General features: G+C 41.5%; 1 protein-coding gene across 4 annotated transcripts in view; it reads left to right on the top strand.

The window, feature by feature from the left end:
• XPO6 (exportin 6) overlaps positions 1–27,119 on the top strand; it is a 117,217-nt gene that overhangs the window by 54,761 nt on the left and 35,337 nt on the right. For 3 of the 4 annotated variants that reach the window (XM_023192951.2, XM_023192949.3, XM_023192952.2), the window contains 5 exons: positions 3,205–3,658; positions 6,918–7,044; positions 13,736–13,845; positions 24,955–25,063; positions 26,352–26,444. In XM_023192951.2, the coding sequence (XP_023048719.1) occupies positions 3,205–3,658; positions 6,918–7,044; positions 13,736–13,845; positions 24,955–25,063; positions 26,352–26,444 (893 nt within the window). The remainder of the gene's footprint in view (positions 1–3,204; positions 3,659–6,917; positions 7,045–13,735; positions 13,846–24,954; positions 25,064–26,351; positions 26,445–27,119) is intronic. The other variant, XM_023192950.2, reaches the window with a different exon arrangement.

Here is a 27,119-nt window from a genome sequence, read left to right as displayed (position 1 = left end):
CTTCTTCCTTGTGAAAAATGGGAAAGTTAGCTAGCCTACCCTCTGTAATTCCTATGTCTGTTTAGTCTTGAGTCTCTATGTAATTTGATGCTGGGGCGTCCTTTTGCTACAGCTTCTCCATTCCTTAATTCTTTATTTTGCTATATCTCTTTATCCATGTGGTGTCTTTGTTTGGTATCCTCCTTGAGAAGAATTTGTGGAGTTACCTGAGGTTTTGCACGTTTGAGAGAATGTCCCCAGGCTGTGAATGTTACTGTGGAGAAGTCTGACTGAGGTGTTTTATCCTTTGTATGTGTACTTTTCTGCCTACACTGCTTCCTCATTTTAAACATTCTTAATATTGATCACTCTTCATCATTTTTTTCTTGGAACAGGATAAACCTTTTCATGTTGTAGAGTCACATCAAATTTCAGGAAATTTTTCTTCTTATTATAGTTTTTTTTTTTCTTTCTTTTTTTCTTCTTTTTTTTAAAGACAGAGTCTTGCTCTGTCACCCAGGCTGGAGTACAGTGGTACAATCATAGCTCACTGCAGCCTTGACCTCCCTGGGCTCAAGCGATCCTCCCATTTCAGCCTCCTGAATAGCTGCGCCTATAGGCATGCGCCACCATGCCTGGCTAATGTTTGTATTTTTTGTAGAGATGGGGTCTCGCTATGTTGTCCAAGCTGGTTTTGAACTCCTGGGCTCAAGTGATCTGCCTGCCTCAGCCTCCCAAAATGCTGGGAATACAGATGTGAGCCACTGCTCCTGGCCTGTTGTTACAGTTTTAAATATTTTTCTTCTTTTGTCTTCTCTAAAGTAATTTTACAGCTTTTTTCCCTGTTTCATTTTGTTTGATTTCCTTTAGTGCTTTCAAAAATCAAGCAAGCATAAGAATCACTTGGAGTGCTTATAAGAACACAGATTCCTGGGCCGCAATCCCTTCAGGCTCTACTCTAGTAGGCGTGGGTTGGGGCCTGATGATTTGTACTTCTGACAAGTTCCCTGATTACACTACTGGTCCAGGTTCACAGAGTAGCCCCATGTTTCTCCAGTTTTGGGTCTTGGGGTCCCTTGACTCTTAAAAAATTACTGAGGTCCTCAAAACACTTTGTAAGTTATATCTGTTGATAGAAAAACTGAGAAAAATGTACAAATAGTCATTAATTCATTTAAAAATACCTGATGAACCCATTACATATTAACAGATAATATACTTTAATAAAAAATAACTACATTTTTCAAAGCAAATAGAAAAATTCACCGAGAGGAGTGGTGGTGTTTTGCAGTTTTGCAAATCACTAACATGTGGCTTAGTGAAGGGCAGCTTCTGCATTTCATCTGTTGCAATATCCCGTGTGATGTAGCCTCTGGAAAGCTTCATTGTACACTTGGAGATAATGAAAGTGGAAAAGGAAAAGAGCATCTTAGTATTCCTTTAAAAATAGTTTTGAATTTGTGGACCCCCTTCCCCATAATCAACAGCCATTTTAATGTAGATAACCTCTATCTTTTGTTTGGTAACATGCTCTTGTAAGAACTTACTGTTTTGTGTCCATATATTTTAATATGTAAGTGGTATAGTGAAGCTATCATTCTGTTTCTTTCTCTTAATTGTATCTTTTTAAGGTCTCTCCAAACTGTTGCCCATCCGTGCCTTAGTCCTCTATCTGCTCACTGTGTGATATGATATCTGCCTCTGCATTCCCTATCTTCTCCCGCCAAGGAGGAGGCCAGACTGCCTCCAACTCTCCCCTTCATGCACCTCTGCCTGTCCCCTCATGGACCCGTGTGAGGGTTGTGTTGGGAGCATACCAGGAGAATGGTCAGGCGAGGGGATATGTGAATGTTTAGTAGGATTCCAGAGTGCCAGGTCCTCCTCAGAATGGCCCTTCCTCCTGCACCGCCTTGTGAAGGTTCCTGCGTCCATTCTTTATACTTGATGTCTGGCATTTGCCAACATTTTTTCAGACTCCTTTTAATTTGCTTTTTCTGATTACTAATGGAATTTGAAATCTCTTCATATGCTTTAGAATTTCTTCTCTGAAAATTGTCTCTCCATATCAACTGTCTGTTTTTGTTCTGGGGTTGTGTTTACTGATGTGTAGCATTTTAAAAATAGTCCTTTTCGATGTTAGAAATTGTGAATATCTTCTTACAGTCTGTTGTCCGCCTGGTAACTTTCCATTAATGTTTTTCGTTGATTAGGAACTCTGTTTTTATTTTTATTTTTTATTTTTTGAGATGGAGTTTTGCTCTTGTTGCCCAGGCTGGAGTGCAATGGCGTGATCTTAGCTCACTGCAACCTCCACTGTCTGGGTTCAAGCAATTATTCTGCCTCAGCCTCCCAAGTAGCTGGGATTACAGGCATGCACCACCACGCCTGGCTAACGTATTTTACTAGAGACAGCATTTCACCATGTTGGTTAGGCTGGTCTTGAACTACTGACCTCAGGTAATCCACCCGTCTCGGCCTCCCAAAGTGCTGGGATTACAGACATGAGCCACTGCACCCAGCCTTGATTAGAAACTCTTAATTTTGATACTGTATTCATCAGTATTTTTTGTTAAGGTTTTCATTTTGGTGGTTTTAAGGAGTCTTTTTCTCTCTTTTCTTATATTTCAAATACTCTTATATTTTCTTCTGTTAACTTTAAAGTTTTATCTTTGGTTTAAGTCTTTAATTCATTTGGTGCCCAACTTTGTATGTGGTGTTGTTAGGGATTTTTATTTGTTTATTTAACGGTCATGTATCATGCTTTTCAGAAGCAAGGTCATGATTTGGGGGAAGACTAGCAAGAAAAGAACAACTTGAGTGGATCTGGGGTTTTGCAGCCAGAGAATAATCCCATCTTCTCTTCACTTATATCTCCTGGGAAACCGCTGTTGTACAAATCTCACTAAAACTAAATTTAAGTCAAAACACTAAAGATTATATCCAGATCCCCCTCACTAAGAATCATAATCAGTTATCTTATTTGTACTGTACTGTTAAAATTTCCTAATTAGTGTTTAACTTTGAACATATAGATTTTATTTTTTAATTTATTTATATATATATCAGTTTAATTAGCTGTGAAATATACATATATATATATATTTTTTTTGAAGGAGAATTACTTAAAGTTATTTGTAATTCTTTAATTACAAATTACTTTGTAGTTAAATTTGATGCCGGATCAAATTTATGCCAGATAGCTTAAAAGCCTTTCCTATTTTTCAGGTGACTTACTGAGTAACCTGTTGCAGAGTCCCAGTTCAGCCAAACTGTTGAATCAGCCAATTCCCATCCTTGATGTGGAGAGTGAGTATATCTGTTCCCTGGCCTTGGAGTGCCTGGCCCATCTCTTCAGTTGGATTCCTCTATCTGCCAGCATCACCCCATCCCTCCTTACCACCATCTTCCACTTTGCGCGATTTGGCTGTGACATCCGTGCCAGAAAGATGGCGTCAGTTAACGGCAGCAGCCAGAACTGTGTCTCGGGTCAGGAGCGCGGCCGGCTTGGGGTCCTGGCCATGTCCTGCATCAATGAACTCATGTCCAAGAACTGTGTGCCTATGGAATTTGAGGAGTATTTACTGCGTATGTTCCAGCAGACTTTCTACCTCCTGCAGAAAATCACCAAGGATAACAATGCCCACACAGTGAAGAGCAGGCTAGAAGAGCTCGATGAGAGGTAATGAAACCAGGCGTGGAGCTGGTGTGCCCCAAGAAAGGGCCCTGACTGTTTACCATGCTGTGCTGCATGGCATCTGTAATCCTCTTTGATTTCAGAATATGGGGCTCCTGGTGAGGAACAGAAAGGTAGGTGTGTGCCAGTAAGTCTGAGATTAGCTGGAAGGGCTTGGGTGGTTAAGGGAAGTGACTGAGTTTGAAAAGTGCTTGTGCCTTGTGTAGGTTTGTTGTCTTTTCTCCCCATCCATCTCCTGTCCTCCCTTCTACTCCTCTTGCCCCCTTTTCCTTACTATTTGCTTGCAGGTCTGAGGTGGTGCAGGGACTGAAACTGCTGCTCCTGCGTAGCCAAGAACAGAAGAGGTCCATGGAGGTACAGGAGTTATAATCGCCCTTTCTCACTTGGTGTCAGTTTTTACTATTTGACTTTTCCCAAGTGAACATCCTGCAGTATACAGGAATTGTTATTGTGAGTTTTACATCAATGGCAAGTTTTCATCAAACTATAGGAGGAATGTTAATGTGTGCACAGGTTAATGTAGCACACAACTGTGTTTCTTTGTTATTTTCCTCTCTAGTGGCGCCTACAATGACCTACTTTGTTTTTTTAAAAAGCACTCTAAAAGATGATTCTATCATGGTACTCTGAGGCAGGATTTCATGATTTGTGTCTCTTGCAGATGAGGTCATTTATGTATCTTACAACTTTGGTTAACATGATACTACTGCTGTATGAAAACAAGGGGGAAGTTGGAAACTTATGAACAATCAGATTGACTGTTTAGAGACTTTCAAGCAATAAATTGTATCGAATTAGTAAATATTTACAGATGACATGGCAGCAAAAGTTACTAATATTCTCAGTTTTCCTTAGATTGCCCTTTGTTATTAAGCTGTTTTCTTTCCCTTAGAGTACATAGCAGAATATAAAGTCAAGTACCTAAAGTTGAAAGTTTTAGTGCTTTTTAAATTGGACAGTTTTATAACATTTTTCTAAAATTAAAAAATTGGTACATAAGATTATTTTGGTTTGGGTTATTGTAAAACCGTCATGTTTGCTCTCTGTAAGAACACAATCTGGTATGGTAATATGTTCTTAAAAATTATTTGGTGATAGCTTTCTACATGAATTCAAAGGCATCATTATTCACTTTCACATTCTTTCTGTCTGTGGTTAAGAAAGGCTGTATTACCTTCATTTTTCTTTTTTTATGATCTGTGTGTCTCATGTCAATATCTCGTATGTTAATTTAAAAATCTAGCTGCCTGTATCAGTTATCAAATACCAGTTGTTTTGACTTTAATCATAATGTAATCACAGACAACCTTGTTGGGGCTTCCATTTGCGGATGGTATAGAAATGTCATTATGGATTATCTATGTACTGATGTTACGTGTAACTTTTGTGCTCTTGGTTTTACATTTTAATCCTGTGCTTCCTATTGCCCTGTGAAAGCTGAGAGGTGCCTGGGAGCAGAAAGGTGACATAAATAATGCTGTGTGCTTGCTTCCTGGCTCTGGGTCCCCTACCACTAATTCTAAACAGCTCAGTCTATTCTCAGTTGTTTAGGAGCTGCTAACCAGATCCTTGGCTTCTCTTTCCCTCTACTGCCTTTCCTTTCCCCCTAACTTTCTACTGTTCATTAGCACCTGTACCAGAAGGTGGGCAAGGGAAAGAAAATGAGGTGAAATAAAATCTGTAGTTTTAGCCACTGAACAGCCTTGTTTGCATTTTTAAAAAATTGGGTTAGATACTAAAGTAAAATTGAGATTGTTCTGTATTTAGCCCATGGCTTTTTTTTAAAATGGGTAGTAGGGAATTGAATGTATCTTCCTAAAGAACAGTCAGCTGGCTGGTGACTTTGAATATCCATGTAAAACTGTCATAAGCGAGTGAGGAAGGAGTTCCTACTCTTGAGTATTAGTGATTGATGACACCAGAGAGAAGTGTCTTTGTATGTTCCTGTCTCTAGAAACAGTTGATTTTAGTGCCTTACTGTTTTTTGAGTACTTGGCCCCATGATCCAAAGAGACAGCCGTTCTCTTTATCAAAACAAATTAATATGTATTTTTTAAAAAGCTGCAAATAAGCTCGGCCACATAGAGGTCAGGCAGGCAGGCTGGCCACCCTCAGGGAGATAGGTCCCAGGAGCAACATAGGACATGTTATTTCTGGGCCAGTTTTGCTTTTCTAAGTAGTAGTTTTCTCTCCTTTTATTATTTCACATATCTTTGTTTTGAAAAATAGCTTTTGCAGTAATGAGTTTCAGAATTGCTTTTAGCCGTTATTTCATTTTCAGCTAAGGCCTAGTATGTCTTTACCTTTTTGTGTTGGTCTCTAAAATGTGATTTATGAAAGTATGGCCATCTCATTTTCTAATCACCTTTTGGTATTTAGGGGCTTCAAATGACAGTTTCTGAAATGTGAGAGTGATGATGTGCTGTGTATTTAATAACAGAGATCTCTTATCCTTGCAGCTGTGACCCACAGTCCTCTGTGAAATGATTTTGTGAATACAAATGAGTTGGGGATTCACTGTGAAGTGAAAAGAAAGAGCACTGGATTGGGAGTGGATGATAGTCCCGTTCTGCTATGAGTTGGCTAAGTGACTTTGGCCTGGTCACTTTACCTCTCTGGGCTTCATCTGCAAAATGGAAGCATCAGACTAAAGTCCCTGAGGCTTGCCCAGCTCTAATAGCCTTCCTCCCTTATATTTGAAATCACTTTTAGAGTATTGGGATGTGCTGTGTTTAATTAGCACCAGGAACCAAAGGGGGAAAAAATGGCCATTAGGTTGCAAGCCTGAGTACATCTTACCTGGATGCCATGCCATTTGTAGCCTGGTTTTGTTTTTGTGTCTTTAGCACCATTCATTTTAGTATTTTGGTCTCCCGGAAAAAAAACCAGCCTTCTGGACTTGCCAGATTGAAATAATACAGTGATCTGCCCATCAACTTTTTGATTTCCCTTCACTTTAATTGGGTCACAACACAAATGACTTAGTAAATATGAGCGCACTAGATTATAAGAAGCTTTAGCAGACAGTGTCTGAGGATTAAAGTTGCTTTTCTGCTATGTTTCAGGTGGTTAATGGAATGAAGGGTTGCCTGTCCTGTAGGTAATTGTTGCAGGCCTTTATATTTTTAAAAGAAAATATATTACAAATTCGTATAGTTCTGTACTGAAAGAACTTTGGATTGAATTTAAGTTCTAAGGAGGTGGCTGGGTTTCTTATTGTCACCTTTTGTCTTGTCTCATTTAGCTATATCGAGAAGTTTACCGACTTTCTTCGACTCTTTGTGAGTGTTCACCTAAGAAGAATCGAGTCTTACTCCCAGTTCCCTGTGGTGGAGTTTTTGACACTTTTGTTCAAGTACACATTTCATCAGGTAAAGCACCAAAGCCATCCTTCCCTTCCAGAAAAATGGTTTATTACCTTGTTACTTTGAGAAGAAAGAACTTTTTCTTTCAGCTTTATTTTCCAAACATTAATATAATGCTTATTATGTGAAGAGTCACAGGTTTAATCTCCCTAACATCCCTGTGAAGTAGGTTCTATTACCATTGTCATCTCTATTTTACAGGTAAAGAGTCTGAGGCACAAAGAGTAACTTTGCTTAGAGTCATACAGTTAGTAAGTGGTGGAGCTGGGATCTGAACCCAGAGTCAGGGCTCTTGACCACTATTATGTGAGCAAAGCAAAAGACAGGAAAAGTCTGAAATTAGGGCCTTTAGTTCTATTCTGTAACTGTCACTGAAACCTCCTTCAAGAAGATTATATATAGTGAAGCTCTTGAGAGTTAAGTTTTGGTAGTGTCCAATTTTTTCTCCCCCTCAACAAATGTTTTTTGAGTTCCTATTGTATTCCAGGAGCTAGACGTATAACCTTCACAAGCAAAGTGTTTGCCTGCTTTGAGTTTACTTACTTTCTAGTGATCCTACTCATTCTAGTATGTGTGTATGTATGTATATATATACACACACACACACACACATAAAAATATATAAAATTATATATGTGGCTTTATTGAGGTATAATTGTGTATATCATGAAATTCACTCATTGTAATTATATAATTCAGTGATATTCATTGAATTCATAGAGCTGTCCAGGCATCACCACAGTACAATTTTAGATATTTCTATCACATCCTATCCCCTGTGCCTGTTGGTGTGTGTTTTTATTTTAGTTTTTAAAGTTTTTGGTAGTGACTGGGTCTTGTTACATTGACGAGGCTGATTTTGAACACCTGGCCTCAAGTGAGCCTCCTGTCTGGGCCTTCTAAAGTGCCGGGATTACAGGTATGAGCTACCGTGCCCAGCCATGTGTTTTTAAAATAAGCTTTTTTAAATTAAAGTATGACACACATACAGAAAAGTGTAGTTAGATGAATTTTCCCCAAATCGACATATGCATGTAGCCATCACCTAAATCAAGAAATAGAATATTGCCAGCACCCAGGAAATCTCCTCATGTCCTTTCTAAGCACTTCCCCTCTTTTATCCCCAGAAGTAACCCCAGTCCTGACCTTAATACCACAGACTAGTTTTGCCTGTTTTGGAGCTTCTGTGAATGAAAGCACATAATGTATGTTTTATCTGTGTTTTTGTTGGCCATTGTGTTTGTGAGCTTCGTTTGCGTTGTGTGTGGCAGTCGTGTGTTGATTTTCATTGTACTGTTGTTAAGTCATTGTTTGCAAGTCCACTCCCCTGCTGATTTAGCTGCTTCCAGTGCTTGCTGATCTTGCAGTGAGCATTCTTATATGTGCTTTTGGATGTACACAGGTAGCTCTTTTTGTTGGCATGTACCAGGGATGAAACTAATGGGTCGCTGAGGACATTTGATTTTAGAAGTAGTTTTTTTTTTTTTTTTAAACCACTAGTGTTGTAGCTTAATGTGGCTAGAAGAGAGACAAGGGTCTAGGCTAGGAGGGTTGTGTATATTACTTGGAGCAGGGGTTTGATGTGAAAGCTGTCCTTTCTCAAGGAAGGTCTTGACATGTGAAAGTAGAAGAGTACCCAGTGGTAAGGATGAGCCAGTTCTGGGAGCAGGGGAGGGAAGGCCAAAACTTGAAGAAGCTCACAGGTGTCAGGTAGAGGGGCAAGTGCGTGCAGAGCATGAGGAGAGCCGTGCCGAGCTCACTAGTGCTTGGGAGAACTTGAAGTGGCTGCAGGAGGGTGAGGATGTAGGTGAGAAGCATCAGAGATGGGACAGTTTTGAGACATCCAGAGGAATTTTAAAGGAGACCATGCAAAAGGAGGATTTGAGAGAATATTGAGTGAGTGTTAAATAGCATAACAGAAATGGGGCAGCTGAGGAGCCAGTTCTGAGGCCAGAAACAGGAGGCTTACTTGGGGAAGATGGAATGACAGTGTCTTGACATTTCACTCTCTTTGTAAAATGGGGTCTTCTAGTGTGTGTAGTATGGAAGAAAATGAAATATCTTTTAAAGTAGGCATGTCTTATGCCTGATTCTTTGGATTGGACCCAAAAGTTTTGTGTTTGAGGTCTGCTTATTTCTATTAGTTCTGTGTCCTTGGAGATACCTTAAATTTACTTAGATTTCAGTTTCCTCACCTAAGAAGATAGATTGCAGTGGACATCTTCAGGTCTTTCCCCTTGTTTATTTTTTATGATTCTTTCAGTAGACTCCTATGTATCATCAAATTGAAAATGGTGGTTTTATATATTTATATATTGGGAAAGTAATTGGGGAAAAAGTGTGCCCATGAAGCAAACCACAAGCTTCTTTCCTCCTCTCTCTACCTGCAATCGTCAGACGAGCTCCTTTCTGCTCTCCTGTCTCCTGTATGAGGACCTTCCTTTCTGGGAGCAGGCTGGCCACCTGTGGGAGTAGGTGTGTCTTTGAGGTCCAGACAGAATCAGATTCTGAGCACTAGGTAGAGGGACAGGAACCTGAAAGGTACACTGTCCCAGCTTACTGTGGGTAAACCAGGGTAGACAGCCCTTTGCTGGGGAGCTAGAATGGTGACAAGGTGGCAAGGTGCACTCTAGGATCAAGGCCTGCTTGTAGGGGAGGTCTTTGGAATAAGACTTAAGAATAAGAAATTAAATGATCTCAAGAGACAGCTTTAAGTTCTCATCTGTTCACTGACAAGTATGATCTTACTCTATCATAGCTTTATTAAAAAGTAATGTGGGAAAATGTGTCTTTCTCTCGTCTAGAGGGTTATATGAATATACTTACTATTTTTGTCTGTTGTTTCTAAAATTCACAAATTTTAGTACAGTCACGCGTTGCGTCCCTTAATTGACAGGGATATGTTCTGATGAATGTGTTGTTAGGTGATGTCATCATTGTGTGGACATCACAGAGTGCACTTATGCAAGCCTAGATGGGAGAGCCCATCACACATGTAGGCTAGGTGGTGCAGGCCACAAACCTGTATAGTGTGTTACTGTGTAGAGTACTGCTCTACTGTTTGTACTGTGTAGAATACTGTAGGCAGCTGTAACACAAGGGTAGGGATTTGTATCTAAACATAGAAAAGGTAGAATAAAAATACAGGATTATCTGATTGGGCCACTGTCATACATGCAGTCTATTATTGATGGAAATGTTGTTATATGGTACATGACTGTACTGATAAACATAATTTTGAAGAACAGTCGTAAGACAGAAGATAGTGCTAGTATCTTCTTTAACCATTTCTCCTTTTCTGTTTCTTTTCCTGCATTTTTCTTTGCAGTGCTCAGCAGGTGTCTGCTGTCTCCTACGGCTGTGTATAATCCTATGTCTCTCTGTCTTAATGCTCCTAAGCTTAGTGCATCCTCACCACTTCCTTCTTGTTCTTGTGTTTTTCATTTTGCCCGTTCTTCCTGAAACCGTGCCTGAGATGGTATACCCTGTGGGGAAGGGCTGTGGACCAAGAGCCTTAAGATAAGATACACCTTCTTCTTCTTTTTTTTTTCTTTTTGAGACAGAGTTTTGTTTCTTGTCGCCCAGGCTGGAGTGAGATGTAGCGATCTTGACTCACTGCAGCCTCTGCCTCCTGGGTTCAAGCAATTCTCCTGCCTCGGCCTCCTGAGTAACTGGTATTACGGGCATGCGCCACCACGCCTGGCTAATATTTTGTATTTTTAGTAGGGATAGGGTTTCACCATGTTGACCAGGCTGGTCTCGAATTCCTGACCTCAGGTGATCCACCCGATTCAGCCTCTCAAAGTGCTGGGATTACAGGCGTGAACCACCATGCCTGGCAAAGATCCACTTTCTAGTTCTGATTTTGTTCCTTAATTGTCTTGTTACCTTGGGCAAGACATGACTCGACTTGACTTCTGAGCCTTGGGTTCTTTATCTGTAAAAGAGGAAGATGCAAAATATTTGTCCACTTTCCAGGACTCGTAGGAAGATCACATAGACCAATGCAAATGAAAACTAAACAGCATAAACCACTTGGAAGATAAGAGTGGTGTGATTAGTTTCTTAAACAAACCTGCCTGGATTTTCAGAGATCAGTTAGCCCTGGAATCTGAAAAGTAAATTGGAGTCTAGGTCCATTTAAAAAATGGGTCTATGAAGGTTTTGAAAAGTTAGGTGACTTCAGAAGTGGAGCCAGCCCATCATCTTGATGACCGGAATGAACCATGTCCACAGGAACTATCAGAGGCCAGGTCATGGGCATACTGTGGGCAGTGCACAAGCCCTCACAGTGGGGCCTGCAGGAATGGATGTGAAAGGTGGTGCTTCAGGTTATACAGGGGTATCTGCTCACGTTTCCCCCAGCCTTGAGCATACAGCAAATCCTCAATTCACATGCATGAAGTTTACATGTATAATTATAAAGTACTCTGACGGAGCTATAATACTTGGATTTATGTGGTAGCCTTTCTCAAAGACTCTACCTTATGCATCTGATGAACTGTGCTCTTTTGAGGGGGCTGGTGGATAGTTTTGAACCAAGGAGGGATAACCTTGGTGATTGACTTGAGGGAAGCTCAGCAAGTTGAACCCAGGACAAGAAGTGTGTCTCTTGGATGGGCAAGTCTGGTGGCCTGTCCAAGGACTGTTCATATCATTTCTTTCTCCTTTTTTTGAGACAGGGTCTTGCTCTGTTGCCCAGGCTGGCGTGCAATGGCACGATCTCAGCTCACTGTAACCTCCACCTCCTGGGTTCAAGCGATTTTCCTGCCCTGGCCTCCCTAGTAGCTGGGATCACAGGCATGCATCGCCATGCCTGGCTAATTTTTGTATTTTTAGTAGAGAGAGAGTTTACACCATGTTGGTCAGGGTGGTCTCGAACTCCTGATCTCAAGAGTTCGACCCGCCTGGGCCTCCCAAAGTGCTGGAAATACAGGCGTGAGCCACTCTGTCTGGCTGCCATATCATTTCCATGTGGCTTATTCATTGTTTTTCCTAGTTATTCTCCTGGTTCACTTCATGTCATGGATATTGTCAGTATTGCCAAGTGTGAGGTGGAGACAGGACTTGGTCATTTTGTTTTCTGAAGTTGGTCCTGTCTAGTTCCAGAGCTACCCTTTGGGTTGTGAAGTTGGGAGTTTGCCTGGCTTTTTAAGTTCCACTTTTTTGTTTCTTTTCTTTTTTTTATATATTTTAATATTTTTTTTCTAAAATATACACACTGGGCCTCACTGTGTTGCCCAGGCTGGTCTCGAAGTCCTGGTCTCAAACAGTCTACCCGCCTTGGCCTCCCATAATGCTGGAATTACAGGCATGAGCCACTGCACCCAGCCAAGTTATACTTACTCTGTCTCAGACTTCAGCTTAGGTATGGAGAACTCCCACTGGATACCACCACCCAATGTTAGTTATTTCTTGGGCACTTCCATGTATGCCCTTGTAAACGTCTAGATTTCCATGTGGATCAGTAGTAGAAAGAAACTGACCGAAGAAGGTGATGTTATTGTTTATTTTCGTATTTGATCTTGTCACCAAATATGTGGTCCAATGAGACAGCCACTAGCAAAACCAAAGGAGTCTTTCAGGTAGTGAGCATTTGAGTGGGATATCAGGGGTTGGAGCCACAGGTTGAACCGGAATGCATAGGGGAAGGATTGGTGTTGGAGATTGTGTTGCCTGGACTTTGCATGAAATAGAATCTCAGAGCCCTTGAGAAAATTAACTAGTGCAGTGGTCTTCATTGTGCTACTAGGATCCTACAAAGACTTCTCACTTTGTTCCTCCACATTAGCACCTGGTTAGAGGTTGCTGTTAGCAAGTTTGACACCCCTGCTTTTGCAAATGGGATAATGCCCTGAGGGTCAGACTTAATGAGTTCATTTTCAGTCTGTTCTATAGGAAGACTGCAAGTGTTACTTTCCTTACATTCCAGTGTGTGAACCTGTCACCTTTGAAGCCACTGAAACTGATTTTTGCTTTCATAATGGTTTGTAGTGGAAAGAGCATTGGCTGGGGGTAAAGGGACCTGTTTTTAACTCTAGCCTTAAACAGCTTACATCTCTGAATCTCAGTTTCTTTCTCTTGAAAATAGATTTAAACTAGATAATCTGTAAGAGCCTTCTCCACCATCTCAGATTTTTTTTTTTTTTTTGAGACAGAGTCTCACTCTGTTGCTCAGGCTGGAATGCAGTGGCGCTATGTCGGCTCACTGCAAGCTCCGCCTCCTGGGTTCACGCCATTCTCCTGTCTCAGCCTCCTGAGAAGCTGGGACTATAGGCGCCCGCATCATGCCTGGCTAATTTTTTGTATTTGTAATAGAGACAGGGTTTCACTGTGTTAGCCAGGATGGTCTCGATCTCCTGACCTCGTGATCTGCCAGCTTCAGCCTCCCAACATGCTGGGATTACAGGCTTGACAGTCTGAGATTTTAAGATAGATTTTTGTTTGACTTATTTTATAACTCAGTTTATCCTGCACAGTATCTCTCTTATGATGTGTTCCATGGTACTCTTGTCTTGTTAGGTTCAGGAGGGCCCAGTGTTATAGACCGACTAAAATCCACCAGTTTTGATTACAAACTGGGGAATCTAGGCTTATGGTGTCATCCTTCTGCTGGAATTAAACGCCAGCATTTGTGTGTTTCTAAGGAATAATAGCATTAAATAATTTCATTGTCTGGATTTTTTTTGTACCATAGCCTACTCATGAAGGTTACTTCTCTTGTTTGGATATCTGGACGCTCTTTTTGGACTATCTGACAAGTAAAATTAAAAGTCGTCTTGGAGACAAGGAAGCAGTTCTCAACAGGTAAACTCCTTAAACACTGATAACTAGATACGGTCATTTTGCGAGTTATTCTAGTGGCCTAAGGGACAGCCATGCATCTGGACCTTTTCAGTGAAGCTGAGTCATGTAAGCTGTTTAGGCAATAATGCCATTGAGCATTTCCTTTTTTTTCTCTTTTAAGTATTTTGTTAAGACTTTTTAAAATTTTAAAAGTAATATGTATTACTAATTTTTTATATTTTAATGCGTTTGTGTTAATGTTTTTAATTTTTTAAATAGCGCTTATTTTAGAGATACAAACTGAAGTATTTATTGGATAAAATGATATGACATCTGGGATTTGCTTAAATAACCCAGTGGGGGTAGAAGGGAAGTGGGTTGGTGTAGAGAAGAAACAGGCTGCCCATGTGTTGGTGATTGATGTTGGAGTTAGTTCATAGGAACTTGGGGTTCATTATGTTCTTACTCCATTTGTATGTGTTTGAAAATTTCCTAAATAAATTAATAAATACCTGTTAAGAAAAAGGTGTTCATTTTTAAATCTAGGAGAAGATATAGAAAAATGTAAGGAAGATAAATTATTCATAATCCCACACCCCAGAGATAATTGCTTTTGCACTTTTTATTATATTTTTAAAAAACAGAATGGGAAACGGTTTGTTTTTCCCCCCCATATGTTTCTCAAACCCATTTTTCTTGCTTGCAGGAAGAGAGTATATTTCCTGTACAATATGTTCTTTGTGCCACAGGGTGGGGAAAAGAGGAAGGGAAGGTGGAGATTCAGCATGCCAGGAAAATAATGGCAGCATCCATATATGGGGAAAGTAAAAGTGGCAGCTTTTCTTAGCAGAAGCATACCCATCGTAGTCTCAGTAGGTGACTGCATCGCATTCACACAGTGAGCAGGCAGTGATGAAGGAGGCAAAGAAGCTATATTTTACATTGTAGGATCAGAGTAGTTTCCTAATAAGCTAAACCTGATTCATATAATCTGTATATTTATGCTATGAGATTACAAACTAGGTGATCTAGCCCTAGGTACTTTACCATACTTAAGAGAGTGCCTGCAGATTTTACTCAGTTTGGTTATAGCTCCTACTTCTTTGCACAGTATTTATAAGAGCAATTTCAGATTAGGTGGTCCTTGTGTTGTAAAACCAGTGCATGAGGGAGGTTCTGTCAAGTGGAAGCCATGTGGAGAATCGCACAGACCTATGTTTGGATCCTGGTTTTGTAATTGCTACCTAGGGGTACTTGGGTAAGGTACTTAGCCTGTGGAAGCTTCTATTTCCTCATTTGTAAACTGAAGATGAAGATAATAGTTACTGATACATTAATTGAAATAACGAACTAACATATTTAGAACGCTTGGCACGCTCTAAGTGTTCGGCTGGTGGTGGTGTTAGTGAGTACTCTTTCCCCATAAATGTACCAAATGGAGGAGGGTGGAGAGGAGAGACTCCATTGCAGAGAAAAGGTTGGACTGGAACTCCAAAGGCTTTTCCATTCCTGCGGTTTTGTGAGTTTTAAAAATTCTAAACAAGACCTAGATGTGATAGTATGTACCTATAGTCCCAGCTACATGGGAGGCTGAGGCAGGAGAATCACTTGAGCCCAGGAGCTCAGAACTGCTGTGTGCAGTGATCACGCTGTGGCTGGCCACTGCTCTCCAGGCTGGGAACATAGTGAGACTCTGTGTCTCTTGGTACCAATCACTGGTTCCATTTGCTGAACTCTGTCTCTATTGAAAATTAAAATAAATAAATATGCAAATTTCTTTTGAGAATTTTATTTTCCAAGTTTAAACATTTGTTCTTTTGTTCCCAAAGATGGTTTTTGTAATTGTGGAATAAGTTCCAAATTGCTATGGTGTCAGGTTATAGGTAGTACGTTCATATATCAGAAATCGTATTACACACAGGAGATGCTGTTTTTGGTGAAGTTGCCAACTTTAAGTAATTGTGTTTTTGAAATGAGATTCTTGAAGGAAAAGTTACTTGTGCCAAAATATCTTTCTTACATGCTAAATAGGCATATCTTTTTGGTTCTGGGACTATGCCTAATTTTTCTATATTTAGTGTACATATTCCTTCATATCTCTCAAGCTTGTTGCGAGAATAAACCGAGGAAATGGTTAATATGAAAATGCTTTTTAAAAAACAGTACAAGGCCGGGCGTGGTGGCTCATGCCTGTAATCCCAGTGCTTTAGGAGGCCAAGGTGGATGGATCACGAGGTCAGGAGTTCAAGACCAGCCTGGCAGAGAAGGTGAAACCCTGTCTCTACTAAAAATACAAAAATTAGCTGGGCGTGGTGGCAGGTACCTATAATCCCAGCTACTTGGGAGGCTGAGGCAGGAGATTCTCCTGAAGCCTGGTGGCAGAGGTTGCAGAGAGCCAATATCACGCTGCTGGACTCCAGCCTAGGCGACAGAGTGAGACTGTCTAAAAAAAAAAAAAGAGAGAAAATATATACTAGCAGATTATTAGTATTTTTTTTTTTTTGAGACGGAGTCTCGCTCTGTCGCCCGGGCTGGAGTGCAGTGGCTGGATCTCAGCTCACTGCAAGCTCTGTCTCCCGGGTTTACGCCATTCTCCTGCCTCAGCCTCCCGAGTAGCTGGGACTACAGGCGCCAGCCACCTCGCCCGGCTAGCTTTTTGTATTTTTTAGTAGAGACGGGGTTTCACCGTGTTAGCCAGGATGGTCTCGAACTCCTGACCTCGTGATCCGCCCGTCTCGGCCTCCCAAAGTGCTGGGATTACAGGTTTGAGCTACCGCGCCTGGCCTGATTATTAGTATTAAACACACACTTCTGCAGATCATTATACCAATAGAAGGAGCAGTGGTGTAGAGAATTTAAATTTCTTTTTTGCTTTAGGCTAGCTGTGTTTACTTTTGGTCAGGTTATATGCTGATCACATTTCCTCTTGCCAAATGGACGTACTTAATACTTCTCTTGCAAGATGGTTAGGGTTCAAGGAAATCGTGTATGTAAAATAGCTGGCACAGCATCTAGATGTATTAGGCACTCAGTACGTGGTCAGAGTGATAACAAATAGCAAAGAGGAATAATAGAAGATGTTACTGCCTTTAGACTGTGGTTGTGACTGTGCAGATAGGTGGCATGGCCCCTGGACAGTCTAAAGGCCTTTAGCCCATCTGCAGATGTTTACCTGCCTGCCTAGGCATCTGTTATCTAATGTCACAGTTGTCAGTTGTTCTGGCTGACCACTTGAAACAGTGGGAATTTTTTTCATTGATCATGTGATTATCATCCTAAATGAGGCTTTCTAATTTTTCATGATTTATTATTTTTTAAATGTAACACATACAATGCCTTTATGCCTTTGAAAAATAAAACAACAGGCCAAGTGCCATGGCTCATTCCTGTAATCGCAGCACTTTGGGAGGCTGAGGCAGGAGGATCACTTGAGGGCAGGAGTTTGAGACCAGCCCTGCCTACGTAATGAGACCCTGTCTCTACAAAAACTTAAAAAACAAATTAGCCAGACATGGTAGTGTGCACCTGTAATTCCAGCTCCTTGTGGGTACCTAGGTGGGAGGATCACTTGAGCCCAGGAGTTTGAGACCAGCCTGGACAACATAGCAAGACTCAGTCTGTACAAAAAATAGAAAAAAAATGGTGCATGCCTGTAGTCACAGCTACTCAGGAGGCTGAGGCAGGAGGACTGCTTGAGCCCAGGAGTTGGAGGCCACGGTGACCTATGATCATGCCATTGCACTCCAGCCTGGGCGACAGAGAAAGACTCTGTCTCTAAAATAAAATAAAACAACAACAACAACAACAACAACAACAACAACAACAACAAACCCTTCCAAGCTCCTCTGGTTAATGCTGTTAAATAGTAACCACCATCTGGGGAACTGCATGTCCTATCAGATACCCCCTAGTGGTCTAGGACAGTAGACTACAAAGAACATGTGTTAGTCCACTGGGCTGCACAAAGAAAATATTTCAACTTCAGCTTAAAATTTTTTCGGTAACTCTTACATTCACCACTCCAGACTCTTAATATATCAGAGAGATGCTGTTTTGCAGGAGCAGCTGCTGAAGAACACTGGCTTCTGGTGATGACCACATTTATGTTAACTAAGAGCATGCACGTGTGATCAAATGTTTGTCAGCTGATAAAATATACCAGAGACAAGTTGGGATATTCTGGAATCATATTTCAGAAGCAACTAATCTTGCAGGAAGTAGTCAAAAATGTTTTCTTGCTGTCTTAAATGGGAAATGTAGGTGTGGTTAAGTCACAAAGGCAGCACTCGTTTCCTGTCCCTTGTGGTTTAAAGGTCTTGCATCATTCATCACAACAAAGTGGTAAGCATTGTAAGCTACTAATTTAGAAGCACAAATGTACATAGATTTATTTTTGGTCCTAGGAGCTTGGAAATTGGAGCTCTGCATGGTCCCTTGCCTGGTCAGGAGTTTCTTGATGAGAGACGGTGGGGACTTGAGAAAGCCTGAGCCCCAGTGTTAATTGGGTAAATTTTCTGTAGCCATTCCTGCAGAGCGGAATGGCTGATGGGGTAGACGTCCTGATCTCTATTTTGAGGTGGTGGCATGGAAAGGCCCGGATTTTCTTTTCCCTTTCTTTTTTTGTGCCTTTGGATGGTTGTGACTTCCTCACAAATTGTTGAGAAAGTGGAATGAACCAGTGAGTGTAAAGTGCCTTGGCTGACAGTAGGTGCTCAGTGAATAAGCATTGGTTCGCCTCCCCTTTCTCTCTCACTTCCGGCTCTTTGTGCTTGTCAATGTGAGGGGAGTCACCGGTGTAGAAATTTATTTTTACAGGAAGATGAAGAAACCTGAGTGTGTGAAGCAACCTAAAGTCATTGTGTCATGTTCTATGAGCCTCTTTGTGACTAGACTTCTGGCAAGTGCTGGCCACAAACCAGCGTAGGGATTCCGGTGACATTAGATTGGACTGTAAACAAATGTGAGCGAGCGTGAGAAAAACTGCTCCTTGCTTTTTGGAGTGGGTGAACCTGCTTAATAAAGAGGAAGTGCCAGTGTTACACATAACATTGTGGTGCAATAAAAGGTGTGAACTAGGTTTAGATCAGAGCTCTAGCAGCTTTCTAGTTCCTGCTCTTGACTGCCCCACAGGGCAAGTGAATAGAGTCTTAGTTGCTATATTGAGTTGAAAAAGCTATCCAGGAATATGCTTCAATCCTTTGTATTTACTTGACTTGGAATTTTGTCTGTTTATCGCCTGTTTGTTTTTCTTTCATTTCTTTGTTCATTTGTTTTTTATTCATATATATTTTATTGAGCACCTACTATGTAGTTGCTTTAACATGTATAATTTTATTTAACTCTCAGAACTTGAGGCCTATAGGCTTATCTCTGTGGTATAGATAAGCCTTTAATGCTGTAAATTTCCTTCTAAGCCCTGCTTTAGCTTTATCCCTCAAATTTTTTTTTTTTTTGGAGACGGAGTCTCGATCTGTCACCAGACTGGAGTGCAGTGGCACAATCTTGTCTCACTGCAACCTCTGCTTCCTGGGTTCAAGCAGTTTTCCTGCCTCAGCCTCCCGAGTAGCTGGGATTACAGGCACACACCACCACGCCCAGCTAATTTTTGTATTTTTAGTTAAGATGGGGTTTCACCATGTTGGTCAGGCTGGTCTTGATCACATGACCTCGTGATCTGCCTGCCTCGGCCTCCCAAAGTGCTGGGATTATAGGCATGAGCCACCATGCCTGGCTATCCCTCAAATTTTAATGTTACATTTTAATTTTCATTTGATTTAAACTATTTTCTAATTTCTTTGGAGATTTCCTTTGTTTAGTTTCTAAATATTTGGGGATTTTCCATATACCTTTTTGTTATTGTTTTCTAGTTTAATTTGTACATGTCTTTTTTTTTTTTTTTTTTTTTGAGATGGGGTCTTGCTTTGTTGCCCAGGCTAGAGGAGTGCAATGGTATGATCTCGGCTCACTGCAACCTCCACCTCCCAGGTTCAAGCGATTCTCCTGCCTCAGCCTCCCAAGTAGCTAGGATTATAGGTGCCCGCCACTACGCCTGGCTAATTTTTGTATTTTTAGTAGAGACAGGGTTTCGCCATGTTGACCAGGCTGGTCTGGAACTCCTGACCTCAGGTGATCTGCCTGCCTTGGCCTCCCAAAGTGCTGGGATTACAGGCGTGAGCCACCGCGCCCAGCCTTGTACGTGTTTTCTTTATCCTACTTGTTCTATCAGTTACTGAGAGAGGGGTGAATTCTCTAAAAATTTTGGATTTGTCTGTCTCCTTTTAGTTTGATCAGTTTTTGCTTCATTTATTTTGAGACTCTGTTAGTTGCATACACATTTAGTTTTCTTTTCCAGTGTGTCTATTGAGTGTTGGACCACATTTCTTTATGTGGGTTTTTTTGGTGGTGGTTCTGGGTATTACAGTATATATACTTAACTTTTCACAGTCACATTTTACCGGTGGTATGGAAACCTTACCACCATATAGATTCGAGTCCTTTAGCCTTTCTTCTTTATATTGAGGTTTTACATATACATACTTGGAAAACCCCACCAATATTCTAATTTATACACATACCCATCATTCATATTTTATAGCTCTTAAGAAGAAAGAAGTAGTCTATTAGATTTACCCAGACATTGCCATTTCTCTTGCTTTTCCTTCATTCTTGAAGTTCCAGGTTTCTTTCTCATATTGTTTACCTGCTCTATTAGTTAGCTGGGGCCACTATAACAAAATACCACAGGCCAGCTTTAAACAACAGAAATGTATTTGCTCATAGTTTTGGAGTCTAGAAGTTCCACTTCAAAGTGCTGGCAGATTCTGTTTCTGTGAGCTCTCTTAGTGGCTTGCAGACACCGCCTTCTCTCTGAGTGCTCACGTGGCCTTTTTTGTGTGCACGTGAGGAAAGGGAGGGAGAGAACCCTTGTGTCTCTTTGTCTTCTCATAAGGGCAACAGTCCTGTTGGATTAAGGCTCTGCTCTTTGACCTCACATAACTTTATTACCTTTTTATAGGCCCTGTCTTTCAAGCACAGACACATTGAGGGTTAGGCTTCAATATATGAATGAGTAGTTTTTGGGGAAGAGTCGCACAATTCAGACCTTAGAGGAACCTCATGGAGCATTGTTATTACAGCTGTTTTAGAGTCATTGATAATTCCTACACCTTTGTCATCTTGAGGTTGGCATCTGTTGATTGTCTTTTCCTTGAGAAGTCGTGTCTCTTTGTGTAGCAAGTAATTTTTTGAATCCTTTTACCTATGTATTCTACCATTAGGTATGGCTTCCCTCTCCATCATCATCTTATGGTCAGAGATCGATGGTGGATATGCTACAGACATCACACCCACGATTCAGGCAGCAAAAATGAGAAGTGGGATAGGTTGGACAAAAGAAGACTTCTTAGAAGTCCCACCCAGTAGCTGCTTTCAGTCTCTCGTTGGCCTCCTCCATGTTCAGGGGAGATGTTGTCTTTGAGTTGGCCCCAATACCCAGTGTTCTCTTGCCGAGGAAGGAGAATGGGTATTGGGCAGGCAACCAGAGTGTCTGTCACAGCCATATACTTTCTCCACCTCCCACATGACACTTGGGGAGATCAATGATCTATGTGCATGTTTGCCTGGTTTTTGCTTGTACTTAATTTTCTAAGTGATACGGGTTTTTTTTTTTTTTTTTTTTTTTTGCAGCCAGAGTTGCCAATTGCCAGTTAAGATTTTAGGTCTAATTTAGGGTTACATTTACATAGAAAGTCTCTAAATTTCCTTTTAGCACAGCAAGACAATTTATAGATGACAAAATTCATCTGTCCTCTGGTCTGAAGTAGATTTTCTTTCCTAGCAGAATTGTGAAAATATTTTGATCTGTCACAGCAATTTATAGCGTGAAACTTCTGTAACTTTACAATTTATGTCTTGAACAAAAGCAAAAACATAAACTCTAGGCCTAAATGTTTGATCTTACCTTTCTATGGAGTTTACTAAGTGGGATTTTGACTTAATTGGGTGAATTTTCCCACAGATGTTGTTGATTTTATTAGTGCCTTTTTCCCTACTAGCCTTCTTTCCTGGGCCCTGTTCAGTTGCCAGTCTACTTTAGGGCTGGCATGTGTTAGAGTGTTAAGTCGTTTGCTTACAGTTGGGGAGTCATTGCTGGATATGGTAAGTAAGGAGTGTCTCTGTCTCTAGTTAAGAAATGAACTGTCGGGAGCTAAACAGTGGGTGCTCGTGGACATAGGATGGCAACAACAGACACTGGAGACTGAGAGAGAGGGGAGTAGGGAGGAGGGCAGGGGCTGAAAAGCTGGTGGGTACTATGCTCAGTGCCTGGGTGAGGAGATCAGTTGTACCTCATACCTCAGCATCACGCAGTATACTCCAGTAACCAGTCTGAACATGTATCCCCTGCATCTAACATAAAAGTTGAAATTATGTTAAAAAAATAAATACAAATGTCAATTTTGGCATAGGTTAAATTCTTAATGTAAAAAAAAAAAAAAAAGACACCAAAATCTGAAATGGGACAATCCAGGAGGACTTGTAAGTGGTCTGTAGACTGAGTCTCATCACATGGGCTGGCTGTACCTCATGGACTAAATGAACTGTATTTGGTCTTGGTATTGGATATCTTTTAGCTTTGATTATCATGTTGTCCCAGTACTCAACTATAGTAGATTGGGTGGTGTATTAGTTAGAGTCCTGTCAGGAAATCAGAAACCATACTTAATTATTTGAACAGAAAATTCAGTGTACGAAATCGATTAAATAGGTTTCAGAAGGAACACTGAGATAACACAGTTGATAAGTACAGGAAGTGGCTCCACCCCTAAGGCTAGAAGTACAAAGGCAAGAAGCTGGGGCTATCAAAATCTGGAACATCAGAGCTTGGGCCCTGAGCAACTAGGGTTCAGATCTCTGAAGAGGTGGCCCCATCCAGCTGCTGCAGGAGTTCAGAGGAGGGACCTTTTCGAACTGGCACCATTCCTTTGAGGAGAGGGTGTTGCCTCTACCTCTGAGGGTGCACGATACTAGTTCTGGGAATGTGGAATGAAGCTGGAAACTGGAACCAGTTGCTGCTGCCAGGTATCTGTTGCTGCGGCAGCACTGCCAGGACAGCAAGCCCACAGGAAGAATGCAGTCCTTTTGTCCCTTCTGCCTTCCAGTCTCCCTCCAGTGTCCCTGCTGCAGAACCTAACTGACTGAAACGAAGTGTCCTTTGAGTCTCAGCCCCAGCATCGCAACTGTGGAGAGTAGATTGATGTGGAGAGCTTACTAACCAGCACTGGTGGTTTGCTGTATGAGTGGGAGCAATCCCTTAACTTATCTTAGAAGCATTTCAGGATAGGCGAGTATTTAGGCAACATGATTTGTTCTTGAAAATGAGCAGTTTGTTGGTCCTTGTGTAGCAGTTGTTGCTTATAACTTGGTATCTTCTGAGTTGGGTTCTTATTACATGTGGGAAATATCCAAACCTACTGCTCTGAGTATTTCTTTGAGAAATTATTCTTAGACACAAATCAAAGGGTCACGGTTTCCCCAGGCTCTTTTTAGTTTCTAAGTCTTCTCAAAATGGACTAAAGATTAGGTTTTGGGAGTTGGGTGGAGCAGGCTTAAAACCCATTGGTGCCGTGCACAGTGGCTCACGCCTGTAATCCCAACACTTTGGGAGGTCGAGGCTGGCGGATCATCTGAGGTCGGGATTTCAAGACCAACCTGACCAACATGGTGAAACCCCGTCTCTACTAAAAATACAAAAATTAGCCAGGCATAGTGGCTCACGCCTGTAATCCCAGCCACTCGGGAGGCTGAAGCATGAGAATCACTGAACCTGGGAGGCAGAGGTTGGAGTGAGCCAAGATCACGCCATAGCACTTCAGCCTGGGTGACAGAGTGAGACTCTGTCTCCAAAAACAAAACAAAACAAAACAAATCCATTGGTGATTTATGTGTAGAGAGAACATGATTTTGAGTTAGGGAGCCCTGGGTTCGAAATAGCTTTGTGGCCTTGGGCAGTTTATTTAACTTTTGTTAACTGTTGTTTCCTCATCAGAAAAATATTGATACCATTTACTTCTCACAGCTGTTAAAAGCATTAAATCATTGAATTAGGTAATATTTATATGCAGTGCCTATCATCCCCAGAGCAACTGCTAAGACCATAACTTGAAAATACTTAGTAAAAGGAAGGACAAGGGATTTAAAATGCAGCACTAGAAAATACCTGTTTGACCCAAAAGAAGGCAGGAATGGAGGAATTGAGGAACATAAGTCATAGAAAATAAATAGCAAAATGGCAGAAATGAGGCCTCCTTATCAGTAATTACATTACATTTAGTAGATTAGATTCTCCTGTTAAAAAGGCAGAGAGGCCGGGCGCGGTGGCTCAAGCCTGTAATCCCAGCACTTTGGGAGGCCGAGTCGGGCGGATCACGAGGTCAGGAGATCGAGACCATCCTGGCTAACACGGTGAAACCCCGTCTCTACTAAAAAATACAAAAATCTAGCCGGGCGAAGTGGCGGGCGCCTGTAGTCCCAGCTACTCCGGAGGCTGAGGCAGGAGAGGGGCGTAAACCCGGGAGGCGGAGCTTGCAGTGAGCTGAGATCCGGCCACTGCACTCCAGCCCCGGCAACAGAGCGAGACTTCGTCTCAAAAAAAAAAAAAAAAAAAAAAAAAAGGCAGAGGATAGATTTTTTTAATAAAGCCATGACCTAATGACATGTTGTCTATAAGAGACTCACTTTGGATTCAGATACAAATAGATCGAAAGTAAAAAGATGGAAAAAGATATTCCGTGCAAAAAGTAACCAAAAGAAAGCTTGGGTCACTGCACTAATAGCAGACAAAATATATTTTAAGACAGAAATTATTGCCAGAGACAAAAAAGGCTATTATTTAAACAGTCTGTCAGGAAGATACATGGTGCCTGGTACATCGTTGAATAAATACCTCTGTTTCTGTTCCATGCGCGCACACACCTGCCAACCCATAAACTCAGCCTCAGGAATTTAGATGCTCCTTTTCCATGGTGATCAACATGGACACCATTTCTTTTATAGTGCAGGAGGCCTTTTCCAAATTCTAAACTGAAAGCCTCCTTTCACCCGATTGATGTTGAATTTCTCCTTGCCATGTAGGTACGAAGATGCCCTGGTGCTCCTCCTCACAGAGGTGTTGAATCGAATCCAGTTCAGATACAACCAGGCCCAGCTGGAGGAGTTGGATGACGAGACTCTGGATGACGATGTAAGCGGCACGCCCTGATTGACTTTTTGTCGCTCTCACGTTGTGATGTGAATCAGAATGGGGACCCGTAACCCAGAGCCCTCTGCTCCGGAGACTGTTCTGAAACCAGAGTAGTCTTCTGGTTTGAGTTGTACATTTGAAATTTTTAATCTCCTGCTAGTCCCTTTTGACTTATTAACCATAAAAAATGTTTTACAGGCAATTTTATGTGGACTAGAGATGTAAGTAGAGAAACCATATGTACAATGAAAAGTGGTTTAGTGAGAACTGTGTATCCTCTCTGTCTCCCCTGCCTTGCACCCTCACCTCTGCTCCCCAACCTGGGCAGCGGTAAGAGCTAGCTGGATGCTTGTGGACACCGTTAGTGAGATACTGAACCAATAAGGCTAGAATGAAAGGATGTCCGTTTGGAGTATATTATGCAAACTTCTACTTCTTAAAATCAGTCTTGAATTTTCTGATGCTGATGTGCCCAACGTTAATAAGGAAAATACCTTTAAGGAAACAATTCCAGTGTTTGTTTGTTTTTTTTAAAAAACCATTAGGTGCTTAAAATTTTTCAAATTAACTGCTGCTGTTCTGAAAGTTAGAGTGACTGTGGCATGGTCAAGAGCTTATAGGTGGTCATATTTGGGTTACAGAGAGCCCTTTGCTTAGAGCCAGATGGCCTGGGTTTGAAGCTCTGCTACCTTGGGCATGGAGGAGATTGGAAGGCTGGGTGTGGCATTTCTCTAAGCAATAACGTCCTCATCTCCCAAAAGGGGAATGACATGTCTTGCTTCTTAAATGTCAGCATGGATAAGAATCACTAGAACAGCTTGTTAAAGCAGATTCTGATTCTGGAGGCTTAGGGTGGGGACCACAGAATTTGCATTTCTGACAGCCCCCCCAAGGGATGCTTTTGCTGACTGGCTGTGGACCCCATTCTGAATGGCACTGAGTCAGTTGGTTATTTGGATAGGGACACAGTAGTGGACTGTGTCAGAAGGTGATGTGTGATCATTTCCAACAGGTGATTTCACAAGTGGCTCTCCATCTCTGTATCCTATAACCCAAGGGGGGAAAATAGGTTATTCTATGTGGATCATTTACTTTCTGAGGAAATAGTTTTTTATGAAATAAATCCATTGTTTCTAAAAAATTCTAGCTTGGCCTTTTTATTGTACCAGATAACCTGGTTCCATCATTTTCCATTTCTTCAAAATTTTATTTCTGAAAGTGGACTTGAGGTTGGCAAGGAAGATGAGAGGATTCTGGGAGAGCTGATTCTCCTGTGCTTCCCCCACAGCAGCAGACGGAGTGGCAGCGGTACTTACGGCAGAGTTTGGAGGTGGTGGCCAAAGTGATGGAGCTCCTGCCCACGCATGCCTTCTCCACACTGGTAATGGGCCGTCCGGGGTAGTGGAAAGTGTAGCGATTTTCCTGTACACAGAGCTTGGCTGGTTGACTCCCCTGTGTCTGTCTGTCTGTCTGTCTGTCTCTCTCTCTCTGTCTCTCTGTCTGTCTCTCTGTCTCTCCCCCCCTTCCCCCCCAATATGTACTTTTTAAAAACAGAATAATAATTACCATTTAACTGTTGCTCATACTGAACAAATACTAGCATTTCCACAAAATATTAAACCTACTTTTGGAACCCTGTTTAGTCTTGGATATAATAGGAATTTGACTAAAGCCTTAATACCTTTATTAGTAGCTTACAAGTGGCCAGGCCAAGTGGGAGCTATTACTTATAGAAGTTACATTGCTGAAAAGCTGGCCGTTGTAAAGCTCATTCTTGGCAAATTGCTAGCTTTCTCTGCCTGTGTCTATATGTGCTGGAATCTTCAGTTGTAAGGATTGATTCCCTTTCCTATGTGGTGCTTGTTATTCAAAGAGATTTGCATTAAATTCATCTCTTCTTCAAGGCAAGGCAGTTATTAGGGTAATTCTTTTTTTTTTTAGACAGAGTGTCACTCTGATGCCCAGGCCAGAGTGCAGTGACATGATCTCGGCTCACTGCAACCTCTACCTCCTGGGTTCAAGCGATTCTCCTGCCTCAGCCTCCCGAGTAGGTGGA

Source organism: Piliocolobus tephrosceles, chromosome 17 (genome assembly GCF_002776525.5).
Source record: "Piliocolobus tephrosceles isolate RC106 chromosome 17, ASM277652v3, whole genome shotgun sequence".
Classification (NCBI taxonomy): Eukaryota; Metazoa; Chordata; class Mammalia; order Primates; family Cercopithecidae; genus Piliocolobus; species Piliocolobus tephrosceles.
This window is presented reverse-complemented; position numbering and strand designations above follow the sequence as displayed.